Here is a 14,094-nt window from a genome sequence, read left to right on the forward strand (position 1 = left end):
CACGGCCCCTCGTCTGCGCTGGGCGCCTGTGTGTCTGGCTCCTGCTCGGGGTCTCCTGTCCGTCCCACCGTGTGTGCTGCAGGGTGGACGACCCGGCAGGAAGCCTTCTGTGCTCCCAGCCCCTAAGGCCAGCTCAGCACAGCTGTTCCCTGACTCACTGGGCCAAGGAAACCCACGCCCTGCTTCTTGTGCCTTCATGGAGAAGCCGGCCGCTCGTATGCACCCCCCCCCCCGCCCCGCAAAGCTCAGAAACAACACAGACGACAGTACCTGGTTTGCTATAAAAATTGCTGAACAGTTTTGGACAGGGCACCGTGACAGTCTCGCCGACATCCGCGGGCAGCCAGCACGTGATGTTGTCCCAGACGCCGCTGCAGGCTGGAGGGGAGATGGGGGTGAGCAAGGCCCTCTGCCCACCACAGGGGCAGCGCCCTCAGGCCACGCGTGGGGTGCCCAGGGTGGTGGGACCGGATCTGCTCAGAAGCTTCTCAAATAGAAAGCCTGTTAATTAGATAATTATCTTGCAAATTATTTTTCTGTGAAACTCGCACCATGATATTATTGAGAATATACTTGGCATGGGTTCATCGTAATCAGCTTTGGAGGAATAAGCAGATCTGTGGTAGAATGTTTCTGAGGAACCCAGCATGCACTGCACACTTTTGAATTGCAGTAGAATCATCACTTTTTCCTGCTGAAGTGCTTCCCCCCCACCCCCCATGTGATAAAATGGGCAACACTGGGTATTGTGTAAGTCTTAGAGGTAAGGGTCCCCTAGATGCACATACACTTGCGTGTTTATGGATTCTGACTTCAAAGACAATTTGCAAATTTAAATATTTGAAAAGATTTCGTTGATTTCAGCAGTCAAGACGACTTATTAGTGGTGAAATCTTAGGTTACCCTCATGGAGTTATCAAAACTTAACTTGCATAATGTTACAGCTTAAAACATTTTTCAGATCTCTTATTTGGTTTAATAACCACCCCACGATGGTTATTCATATCAACACCGTATTAATCATCTCACTGACAAAGAGCACTGAGGTTTGAATGGTCCAGGGGCCTCTCAACATTAAACAGATGGTAAATGAATCCACATTTGAACCCAGGAATTTTTTATTACAAGTCCAAGGTGTTTCTACTATATTTTGTGACCTCTAAACTTTTATACTTCATTTAAACTTCAGTATTGGAGGAGCAGGTGCTAGCCTCAATTCAAACAAAGAAAGAAACAACAGTTCTGCTCTCTGACATGCCACCCACACCTGTACGGTAACGGCGCAAACACATCGATGGAACTATCCACTTTTGGTTTGACCACGGGAATGTTTTACTTCTAAGAACAGAGGTAATGAAAAGTTGGCTACAAACCAAGTTTTGCAAAAAAAAGATGAAAATAGGGACTTCCCTGGTGGTCCAGTGGTTAAGACTCCACGCTTCCACTGCAGGGGGATTGGGTTCAATCCCTGGTTGGGGAGCTAAGATCCTGCAGGCCGCGTGGTGTGGCTTAAAAAACAAATAAAGAAAACCCTTAAAAAAGATGAAAATACTTTCTAAAGGCTTTTTAAAATAAAATGAAAATACATTCATCCTAAAAACTGTATTACATACCGAAGATTGAGTACATAAATTCATACTATATTAACATTCTTACATATTTAAAGAAAATGTTGCTTTTTGAAAAATTACTTAGAGCCCATCATCAAGGACAAAGACATCACTAGAAACACACCTCCAGCTGGGTGGGCGGTGCAGCCTGCAGGCCTGGGAGTGTTCGGATGAGCAGGGAGGTAAGGAGGGACGTGCCTATGCGATGAGGGCAAGAGACAGACAACTGGGGACATATGAGCTTCTCGCTCCATTTCCCAAATCTCATGAACATGGCAGTTGAGAAATTTGAAATGGCAGTTCCTAGAGATGTCATAAAACTGAAGACAGCTGCATGTATGTGTGTTAAAGATTCAGGTAGCGCAAAGGGGGAGGCAGCCCAGCCCGCGGGAGGTGAGCAATGGGGGCGCACTTAAAGGGCAGAGGTGGCCTACGTTTGGGAGAATCACGTCGAGTTTGAATTCTGAACTCTGAGAACTCCAGACTTCCCTGCCCTGCTGGGAGTTTCTGGAAGCTCTGCTGGAGGAGCACCAGGGAGCCCCGGACCAACCCGGCCGCCTGGCACAGGACGGAGGGCGCAGGAGTGGCTCTGAGGACAGCACTCGGTGACCTCCCTGTGTACTAGATCATCGCGAGAGTCTTGCCGTTGTTCTGGTACAAAGTTTGATGCTAATTATTGATAGAGACATGGAAAACGAACTTATAGTTCCAGGAATAACACAGAGCTACACCAGAAAGGAGACTGGGACTGTTACAGGGTCAACTGTGATCATAATAACGTAAACCACAACCGTGATGGAACTCTGCGGGCGGGGCGGCGGGGGGCAGCTTGGAGAAAGGGGAGAGAGCTGACAGGCAGGGCTCACTCCCAACAGAGATCAGCTGGAGCTGAGACAAACTGGGGAGAAAAGGCTTGTTTGAAAAGTGGTGAATAGTCTAGACTGCATGAGAAAAAGTGGCGTGGGGGAGGCAACCAGGGTCTGCGTGAGAATTTATTTTTGTTACACTCTGGTAGCAACCTAGGTATTTGAGATGGTGATAATAAAATCAAGGCTCAGGCTGAAAAGAGGAAAATTTTGTTCACATCAATAGACTGAAAAGTTACTTGACGAAATTCAGCAGCCATTCCTAATTTTTAAAAGCTCTAAATAAAATAACGAAATACTGAGACTGCCTTAACATAGCAAAGACCATTTGTTAAAAGAAGTAGCTATTATTAGAAAAGGTTAATCACAGTGTACAACCCAAACCAGGAACCTACTGGGCACTTGCTGTCACCATCATGCTTCAACAATATATTAGCGCTTTAGGTAAAACAATAGATAAAATGAACTAAGCAGATTCGCTAAAATAAAGAAGGGAAAAAAATCCTAGAACTGCACTTTGCAATGTGGTTACCACATGTGGCCGTTTCAGTGTAAGCCTAAATCGACTGAAATTAAATGCAATTGAAAATTCAGCTCCTCAGCCGCAGTGGCCACACTTCTAATGCTCAGTAGACACACGTGGCTGGTGGCGCTCATCTCACAGCTCAGACACACACTTCCATCGTCCCAGGACCACACTTCTAATGCTCAGTAGACACGTGTGGCTGGTGGCGCTCATCTCACAGCTCAGACACACACTTCCATCGTCCCAGGACCACACTTCTAATGCTCAGTAGACACACGTGGCTGGTGGTGCTCATCTCACAGCTCAGACACACACTTCCATCATCCCAGGACCACACTTCTAATGCTCAGTAGACACACGTGGCTGGTGGCGCTCATCTCACAGCTCAGACACACACTTCCATCATCCCAGGACCACACCTCTAATGCTCAGTAGACACACGTGGCTGGTGGCGCTCATCTCACAGCTCAGACACACATTTCCATCATCCCAGGACCACACTTCTAATGCTCAGTAGACACACGTGGCTGGTGGCGCTCATCTCACAGCTCAGACACACACTTCCATCGTCCCAGGACCACACTTCTAATGCTCAGTAGACACGTGTGGCTGGTGGCGCTCATCTCACAGCTCAGACACACACTTCCGTCATCCGAGGACCACACTTCTAATGCTCAGTAGACACGTGTGACTGGTGCCGCTCATCTCACAGCTCAGACACACACTTCCATCGTCCCAGGACCACACTTCTAATGCTCAGTAGACACACGTGGCTGGTGGCGCTCATCTCACAGCTCAGACACACACTTCCATCGTCCCAGGACCACACTTCTAATGCTCAGTAGACACGTGTGGCTGGTGGCGCTCATCTCACAGCTCAGACACACACTTCCGTCATCCCAGGACCACACTTCTAATGCTCCGTAGACACGTGTGGCTGGTGGCGCTCATCTCACAGCTCAGACACACACTTCCATCGTCCCAGGACCACACTTCTAATGCTCTGTAGACACGTGTGGCTGGTGGCGCTCATCTCACAGCTCAGACACACACTTCCATCATCCCAGGACCACACTTCTAATGCTCAGTAGACACGTGTGGCTGGTGGCGCTCATCTCACAGCTCAGACACACACTTCCATCATCCCAGGACCACACTTCTAATGCTCAGTAGACACACGTGGCTGGTGGCGCTCATCTCACAGCTCAGACACACATTTCCATCATCCCAGGACCACACTTCTAATGCTCAGTAGACACACGTGGCTGGTGGCACTCATCTCACAGCTCAGACACACACTTCCATCGTCCCAGAACCACACTTCTAATGCTCAGTAGACACGTGTGGCTGGTGGCGCTCATCTCACAGCTCAGACACACACTTCCATCGTCCCAGGACCACACTTCTAATGCTCAGTAGACACACGTGGCTGGTGGCGCTCATCTCACAGCTCAGACACACACTTCCATCGTCCCAGGACCACACTTCTAATGCTCAGTAGACACACGTGGCTGGTGGCGCTCATCTCACAGCTCAGACACACACTTCCATCATCCGAGGACCACACTTCTAATGCTCAGTAGACACACGTGGCTGGTGGCGCTCATCTCACAGCTCAGACACACACTTCCATCATCCCAGGACCACACTTCTAATGCTCAGTAGACACGTGTGACTGGTGGCGCTCATCTCACAGCTCAGACACACACTTCCATCGTCCCAGGACCACACTTCTAATGCTCAGTAGACACGTGTGGCTGGTGGCGCTCATCTCACAGCTCAGACACACACTTCCATCGTCCCAGGACCACACTTCTAATGCTCAGTAGACACACGTGGCTGGTGGTGCTCATCTCACAGCTCAGACACACATTTCCATCATCCCAGGACCACACTTCTAATGCTCAGTAGACACACGTGGCTGGTGGCGCTCATCTCACAGCTCAGACACACACTTCCATCGTCCCAGGACCACACTTCTAATGCTCAGTAGACACGTGTGGCTGGTGGCGCTCATCTCACAGCTCAGACACACACTTCCGTCATCCGAGGACCACACTTCTAATGCTCAGTAGACACGTGTGACTGGTGGCGCTCATCTCACAGCTCAGACACACACTTCCATCGTCCCAGGACCACACTTCTAATGCTCAGTAGACACACGTGGCTGGTGGCGCTCATCTCACAGCTCAGACACACACTTCCATCGTCCCAGGACCACACTTCTAATGCTCAGTAGACACACGTGGCTGGTGGCGCTCATCTCACAGCTCAGACACACACTTCCATCGTCCCAGGACCACACTTCTAATGCTCAGTAGACACACGTGGCTGGTGGTGCTCATCTCACAGCTCAGACACACACTTCCATCATCAGAGGACCACACTTCTAATGCTCAGTAGACACACGTGGCTGGTGGCGCTCATCTCACAGCTCAGACACACACTTCCATCATCCCAGGACCACACTTCTAATGCTCAGTAGACACGTGTGGCTGGTGGCGCTCATCTCACAGCTCAGACACACACTTCCATCATCCCAGGACCACACTTCTAATGCTCAGTAGACACACGTGGCTGGTGGCGCTCATCTCACAGCTCAGACACACATTTCCATCATCCCAGGACCACACTTCTAATGCTCAGTAGACACGTGTGGCTGGTGGCGCTCATCTCACAGCTCAGACACACACTTCCATCGTCCCAGGACCACACTTCTAATGCTCAGTAGACACGTGTGGCTGGTGGCGCTCATCTCACAGCTCAGACACACACTTCCATCGTCCCAGGACCACACTTCTAATGCTCAGTAGACACACGTGGCTGGTGGCGCTCATCTCACAGCTCAGACACACACTTCCGTCATCCGAGGACCACACTTCTAATGCTCAGTAGACACGTGTGACTGGTGGCGCTCATCTCACAGCTCAGACACACACTTCCATCGTCCCAGGACCACACTTCTAATGCTCAGTAGACACGTGTGGCTGGTGGCGCTCATCTCACAGCTCAGACACACATTTCCATCGTCCCAGGACCACACTTCTAATGCTCAGTAGACACACGTGGCTGGTGGCGCTCATCTCACAGCTCAGACACACACTTCCGTCGTCCCAGGACCACACTTCTAATGCTCAGTAGACACACGTGGCTGGTGGCACTCATCTCACAGCTCAGACACACACTTCCATCGTCCCAGGACCACACTTCTAATGCTCAGTAGACACACGTGGCTGGTGGCGCTCATCTCACAGCTCAGACACACACTTCCGTCATCCGAGGACCACACTTCTAATGCTCAGTAGACACGTGTGACTGGTGCCGCTCATCTCACAGCTCAGACACACACTTCCATCGTCCCAGGACCACACTTCTAATGCTCAGTAGACACACGTGGCTGGTGGCGCTCATCTCACAGCTCAGACACACACTTCCGTCATCCGAGGACCACACTTCTAATGCTCAGTAGACACGTGTGACTGGTGGCGCTCATCTCACAGCTCAGACACACACTTCCATCGTCCCAGGACCACACTTCTAATGCTCAGTAGACACGTGTGGCTGGTGGCGCTCATCTCACAGCTCAGACACACACTTCCATCGTCCCAGGACCACACTTCTAATGCTCAGTAGACACACGTGGCTGGTGGCGCTCATCTCACAGCTCAGACACACACTTCCATCATCCCAGGACCACACTTCTAATGCTCAGTAGACACACGTGGCTGGTGGCGCTCATCTCATAGCTCAGACACACACTTCCATCATCCCAGGACCACACTTCTAATGCTCAGTAGACACACGTGGCTGGTGGCGCTTATCTCACAGCTCAGACACACACTTCCATCATCCCAGGACCACACTTCTAATGCTCAGTAGACACGTGTGACTGGTGGCGCTCATCTCACAGCTCAGACACACACTTCCGTCATCCCAGGACCACACTTCTAATGCTCAGTAGACACACGTGGCTGGTGGCGCTCATCTCACAGCTCAGACACACACTTCCATCATCCCAGGACCACACTTCTAATGCTCAGTAGACACGTGTGACTGGTGGCGCTCATCTCACAGCTCAGACACACACTTCCGTCATCCCAGGACCACACTTCTAATGCTCAGTAGACACACGTGGCTGGTGGCGCTCATCTCACAGCTCAGACACACTCTTCCAGCATCCCAGGACCACACTTCTAATGCTCAGTGGACACGTGTGACTGGTGGCGCTCATCTCACAGCTCAGACACACACTTCCATCGTCCCAGGACCACACTTCTAATGCTCAGTAGACACACGTGGCTGGTGGCGCTCATCTCACAGCTCAGACACACACTTCCGTCATCCCAGGACCACACTTCTAATGCTCAGTAGACACACGTGGCTGGTGGCGCTCATCTCACAGCTCAGACACACACTTCCGTCATCCCAGGACCACACTTCTAATGCTCAGTAGACACGTGTGACTGGTGGCGCTCATCTCACAGCTCAGACACACACTTCCATCGTCCCAGGACCACACTTCTAATGTTCAGTAGACACGTGTGGCTGGTGGCGCTCATCTCACAGCTCAGACACACACTTCCATCATCCCAGGACCACACCTCTAATGCTCAGTAGACACACGTGGCTGGTGGCGCTCATCTCACAGCTCAGACACACATTTCCATCATCCCAGGACCACACTTCTAATGCTCAGTAGACACACGTGGCTGGTGGCGCTCATCTCACAGCTCAGACACACACTTCCATCGTCCCAGGACCACACTTCTAATGCTCAGTAGACACGTGTGGCTGGTGGCGCTCATCTCACAGCTCAGACACACACTTCCATCATCCCAGGACCACACCTCTAATGCTCAGTAGACACACGTGGCTGGTGGCGCTCATCTCACAGCTCAGACACACATTTCCATCATCCCAGGACCACACTTCTAATGCTCAGTAGACACACGTGGCTGGTGGCACTCATCTCACAGCTCAGACACACACTTCCATCGTCCCAGAACCACACTTCTAATGCTCAGTAGACACGTGTGGCTGGTGGCGCTCATCTCACAGCTCAGACACACACTTCCATCGTCCCAGGACCACACTTCTAATGCTCAGTAGACACACGTGGCTGGTGGCGCTCATCTCACAGCTCAGACACACACTTCCATCGTCCCAGGACCACACTTCTAATGCTCAGTAGACACGTGTGACTGGTGGCGCTCATCTCACAGCTCAGACACACACTTCCATCATCCGAGGACCACACTTCTAATGCTCAGTAGACACACGTGGCTGGTGGCGCTCATCTCACAGCTCAGACACACACTTCCATCATCCCAGGACCACACTTCTAATGCTCAGTAGACACGTGTGGCTGGTGGCGCTCATCTCACAGCTCAGACACACACTTCCATCATCCCAGGACCACACTTCTAATGCTCAGTAGACACACGTGGCTGGTGGCGCTCATCTCACAGCTCAGACACACATTTCCATCATCCCAGGACCACACTTCTAATGCTCAGTAGACACGTGTGGCTGGTGGCGCTCATCTCACAGCTCAGACACACACTTCCATCGTCCCAGGACCACACTTCTAATGCTCAGTAGACACGTGTGGCTGGTGGCGCTCATCTCACAGCTCAGACACACACTTCCATCGTCCCAGGACCACACTTCTAATGCTCAGTAGACACACGTGGCTGGTGGCGCTCATCTCACAGCTCAGACACACACTTCCGTCATCCGAGGACCACACTTCTAATGCTCAGTAGACACGTGTGACTGGTGGCGCTCATCTCACAGCTCAGACACACACTTCCATCGTCCCAGGACCACACTTCTAATGCTCAGTAGACACGTGTGGCTGGTGGCGCTCATCTCACAGCTCAGACACACATTTCCATCGTCCCAGGACCACACTTCTAATGCTCAGTAGACACACGTGGCTGGTGGCGCTCATCTCACAGCTCAGACACACACTTCCGTCGTCCCAGGACCACACTTCTAATGCTCAGTAGACACACGTGGCTGGTGGCGCTCATCTCACAGCTCAGACACACACTTCCATCGTCCCAGGACCACACTTCTAATGCTCAGTAGACACACGTGGCTGGTGGCGCTCATCTCACAGCTCAGACACACACTTCCGTCATCCGAGGACCACACTTCTAATGCTCAGTAGACACGTGTGGCTGGTGGCGCTCATCTCACAGCTCAGACACACACTTCCATCGTCCCAGGACCACACTTCTAATGCTCAGTAGACACACGTGGCTGGTGGCGCTCATCTCACAGCTCAGACACACACTTCCGTCATCCGAGGACCACACTTCTAATGCTCAGTAGACACGTGTGACTGGTGGCGCTCATCTCACAGCTCAGACACACACTTCCATCGTCCCAGGACCACACTTCTAATGCTCAGTAGACACGTGTGGCTGGTGGCGCTCATCTCACAGCTCAGACACACACTTCCATCGTCCCAGGACCACACTTCTAATGCTCAGTAGACACACGTGGCTGGTGGCGCTCATCTCACAGCTCAGACACACACTTCCATCATCCCAGGACCACACTTCTAATGCTCAGTAGACACACGTGGCTGGTGGCGCTCATCTCATAGCTCAGACACACACTTCCATCATCCCAGGACCACACTTCTAATGCTCAGTAGACACACGTGGCTGGTGGCGCTCATCTCACAGCTCAGACACACACTTCCATCATCCCAGGACCACACTTCTAATGCTCAGTAGACACGTGTGACTGGTGGCGCTCATCTCACAGCTCAGACACACACTTCCGTCATCCCAGGACCACACTTCTAATGCTCAGTAGACACACGTGGCTGGTGGCGCTCATCTCACAGCTCAGACACACACTTCCATCATCCCAGGACCACACTTCTAATGCTCAGTAGACACGTGTGACTGGTGGCGCTCATCTCACAGCTCAGACACACACTTCCGTCATCCCAGGACCACACTTCTAATGCTCAGTAGACACACGTGGCTGGTGGCGCTCATCTCACAGCTCAGACACACTCTTCCAGCATCCCAGGACCACACTTCTAATGCTCAGTGGACACGTGTGACTGGTGGCGCTCATCTCACAGCTCAGACACACACTTCCATCGTCCCAGGACCACACTTCTAATGCTCAGTAGACACACGTGGCTGGTGGCGCTCATCTCACAGCTCAGACACACACTTCCGTCATCCCAGGACCACACTTCTAATGCTCAGTAGACACACGTGGCTGGTGGCGCTCATCTCACAGCTCAGACACACACTTCCGTCATCCCAGGACCACACTTCTAATGCTCAGTAGACACGTGTGACTGGTGGCGCTCATCTCACAGCTCAGACACACACTTCCATCGTCCCAGGACCACACTTCTAATGCTCAGTAGACACGTGTGGCTGGTGGCGCTCATCTCACAGCTCAGACACACATTTCCATCGTCCCAGGACCACACTTCTAATGCTCAGTAGACACACGTGGCTGGTGGCGCTCATCTCACAGCTCAGACACACACTTCCGTCGTCCCAGGACCACACTTCTAATGCTCAGTAGACACACGTGGCTGGTGGCGCTCATCTCACAGCTCAGACACACACTTCCGTCATCCCAGGACCACACTTCTAATGCTCAGTAGACACGTGTGGCTGGTGGCACTCATCTCACCGCTCAGACACACACTTCTGTCATCCCAGGACCACACTTCTAATGCTCAGTAGACACACGTGGCTGGTGGCGCTCATCTCACAGCTCAGACACACACTTCCATCGTCCCAGGACCACACTTCTAATGCTCAGTAGACACACGTGGCTGGTGGCGCTCATCTCACAGCTCAGACACACACTTCCATCGTCCCAGGACCACACTTCTAATGCTCAGTAGACACGTGTGGCTGGTGGCGCTCATCTCACAGCTCAGACACACACTTCCATCGTCCCAGGACCACACTTCTAATGCTCAGTAGACACACGTGGCTGGTGGCGCTCATCTCACAGCTCAGACACACACTTCCATCATCCCAGGACCACACTTCTAATGCTCAGTAGACACACGTGGCTGGTGGCGCTCATCTCATAGCTCAGACACACACTTCCATCATCCCAGGACCACACTTCTAATGCTCAGTAGACACACGTGGCTGGTGGCGCTCATCTCACAGCTCAGACACACACTTCCATCATCCCAGGACCACACTTCTAATGCTCAGTAGACACGTGTGACTGGTGGCGCTCATCTCACAGCTCAGACACACACTTCCGTCATCCCAGGACCACACTTCTAATGCTCAGTAGACACACGTGGCTGGTGGCGCTCATCTCACAGCTCAGACACACACTTCCATCATCCCAGGACCACACTTCTAATGCTCAGTAGACACGTGTGACTGGTGGCGCTCATCTCACAGCTCAGACACACACTTCCGTCATCCCAGGACCACACTTCTAATGCTCAGTAGACACACGTGGCTGGTGGCGCTCATCTCACAGCTCAGACACACTCTTCCAGCATCCCAGGACCACACTTCTAATGCTCAGTAGACACACGTGGCTGGTGGCACTCATCTCACCGCTCAGACACACACTTCTGTCATCCCAGGACCACACTTCTAATGCTCAGTAGACACACGTGGCTGGTGGCGCTCATCTCACAGCTCAGACACACACTTCCATCGTCCCAGGACAGCGTCACCCTCGAGCTGTATCTAAAACGAGCAAAAAATAAAACCAAAAAGCCACTCTTACAAACTATCAAGAAACAAAGCAAAGAGAGAAAATAACAAACCCATCATTACTGTACATAAACTATTGCTGGGGGTAAATTAGCCCAAACAGATGCAACTTTCTTCACGTCATGGTTTTTCAGCTAAAAATGGCCATATAAATTATCTGAAATATTTTATGAATAAATCATAAATGAGAATTTTTTGGTAAACATTTATTTATCCCTTATCACACAAATCTTCTCTGTATTTCAAAACCCAAAACAAGGTGGAGGAGGTCTCTTATCCAAAATGGGGGTCAGTGGCTTGGGGAACTGAAAAGCACGGTAGGTGCTTAATGCCTTAAATATCTTCCATTAATTGAAACACAAAGTGTGTTATTACTTAAACATAGAACATACAGCCAAAGCCTTTCCTTTGCGTGTGGGCTTGTTGACTGGGCTTCTCATTGCTTTTCTTGTGTAAATCATACTCTGACCTATGGTTGATTTCCAACTTCAGAGCACTGAAAGTGGGCTGACTTAGGCTCCCGCAAAGCTAGATTTCCGGACTCCAACCTAGCCGTCATTCTCACCTCCAACCCTACGGCTGCTTAGCAACTCACTTTTTTAGTTTTTCCAAAGCACACAAATTGGTTTTCCCAGAAACAAGTGCTTTTTTTGTACTCCTCAGCTTCCATACTGTTTAATTTAGCAGTTGGGTGAGTAACAGATTTGGGAGGCACTGACACGTTGTAAACTTGGCAAAGTGTCCCAGAAGCTGCAGAGAGGAGGTGGCAGAGGAGCCCCGACCAGGGCCTGACCGAGGTGCCTCCTTGAACCAACCGCCAGGCTTCGCAGGGAAAGAGTGCATAGGAGCCCAGCGTAAACCGGTGGTGGTGGCCTCCTAAGTTCCTCTTGGGAAGGCAGCTTAGTCCCCTGAAAGGAACATTCTAGATCAAGAGGTTCAGAAAAACTGGTCTTATGCACGGTGCAGCCTCCAGACCTTTCTTAAACTTCACGGCAAATTGAACGGAACGCACTCGGGACACGGATGACTTGTGCTCAGGAAAGGCTGCTATTAGAACATGTGCCTGTCAATATTCTGGAACTCAGGGGAGACAGCTGCAGTTCACCTGGCCCGATGCAGTCTTATGAAGGGGGAGGAACCCGTCACCATGGAAAGGAAACTTGTACCCGAAAAACCAACTTTCTCTCCAAAATATCCCCGGGCAAGTCATACTCTCACAGACGATGGTACACGTGTTGTTTTGAGTCCTGGGTTTATTTTCTCAGTATTTCAATGATATAAACAGCAATTAATTTTCAAGAAAATCAGGTGAGTCTCACTACTTAGGTGTTACAGTTCATCTAGGGCAGAGCTTTTACAAACACTGTGTTTCCTGCTCATGGGTTCGCAGAGCGAGGTTGGGGCCAGAACCTGTCTTGCTGTCACTGCCCTCTCCCTGGAAGACCACTGTCCCCACTGGCCCTCCGTGACCTCCTGGGACCTGGGGAGATGTGCTCCTACCACTCCAGTCTTCCACGTTCAAGGTGTTTTATGATGGAAGCCCTGGACACAGAGCCAGAGGCATGAACCGAATCCAGGTGCGCAAGCAGACAAAGGACGGCTCTGAGCACTCGTCCAGCGAATGCAGGGCTGACGTCTCAGGTGAGGCTGTGACCACGACTGACGTGGTCTCCCGCCCTCTCTGGGTGAGGTTCCCGGGGCATCCCCAGCAGTGGCCGTGCTCCGATCTGTCCTCTTTTTTACCAAGAGAAAAAGCCAGTCCCCTACCAACACCAACGCACAGAGAGAGACAGCACAGCAGTGGGACAGCAGAGGTACCCAGGCAGGCTTGACTCTTGACGGTGGACACAGTGTGATGGAGGCGCTTCCCACCGCGACCAGGAGCTCCAGGGAGGGGTCTCCGCTCCTGCGGCCCGGCCTGCGAGGAGAGGGTGGGTGGACCAGCACCCGGGCACCCAGTGGCAGGAGGCCTCATCCCCTGGGTCACCTTGCTCAAGACGGAGCGCAGGGGAGGTGCTGCAGGAGCAGGGCATGGGGAAAGGAAAAGGAGAAATAAAACTGTTTCTGGCACTAATGTATGAGGCCAGGCAACAGCTAACATTACCAATAACACCTTCCATTCAAAAGTTTAGTTTAAATTTGAAGTCATAAGTGGCAAAGCTTCTTCCAGAATTGGAAGCTGCAGGGAAGCCCAGGAAGTGCTCTCGGGCTCCGAGGCCAGAGCCGTGCTGGTCACTGGATCCCCAGCCTGCAGACAGCAGGTGCTGACCTGGTCCATCCGTCCTCCTCTGTGATGGGCTGGTGGGACCTCACGACCGGGCGGGTAAACACCCCTCAAGCCGCAGCTC

The 14,094-nt window shown here is 51.7% G+C and overlaps 1 protein-coding gene across 1 annotated transcript in view; it reads right to left on the reverse strand.

Annotated features, from left to right (window-relative positions):
* VIPR2 (vasoactive intestinal peptide receptor 2) overlaps positions 1-14,094 on the reverse strand; it is a 78,675-nt gene that overhangs the window by 44,711 nt on the left and 19,870 nt on the right. Inside the window, exon 3 of the mRNA XM_082473377.1 lies at positions 271-378. Coding sequence (XP_082329503.1) covers positions 271-378 — 108 coding nt within the window. The remainder of the gene's footprint in view (positions 1-270; positions 379-14,094) is intronic.

The sequence above is a fragment of the Balaenoptera physalus genome (genome assembly GCF_965194825.1).
Source record: "Balaenoptera physalus genome assembly, chromosome: 8".
In the NCBI taxonomy this organism is placed as follows: domain Eukaryota; kingdom Metazoa; phylum Chordata; class Mammalia; order Artiodactyla; family Balaenopteridae; genus Balaenoptera; species Balaenoptera physalus.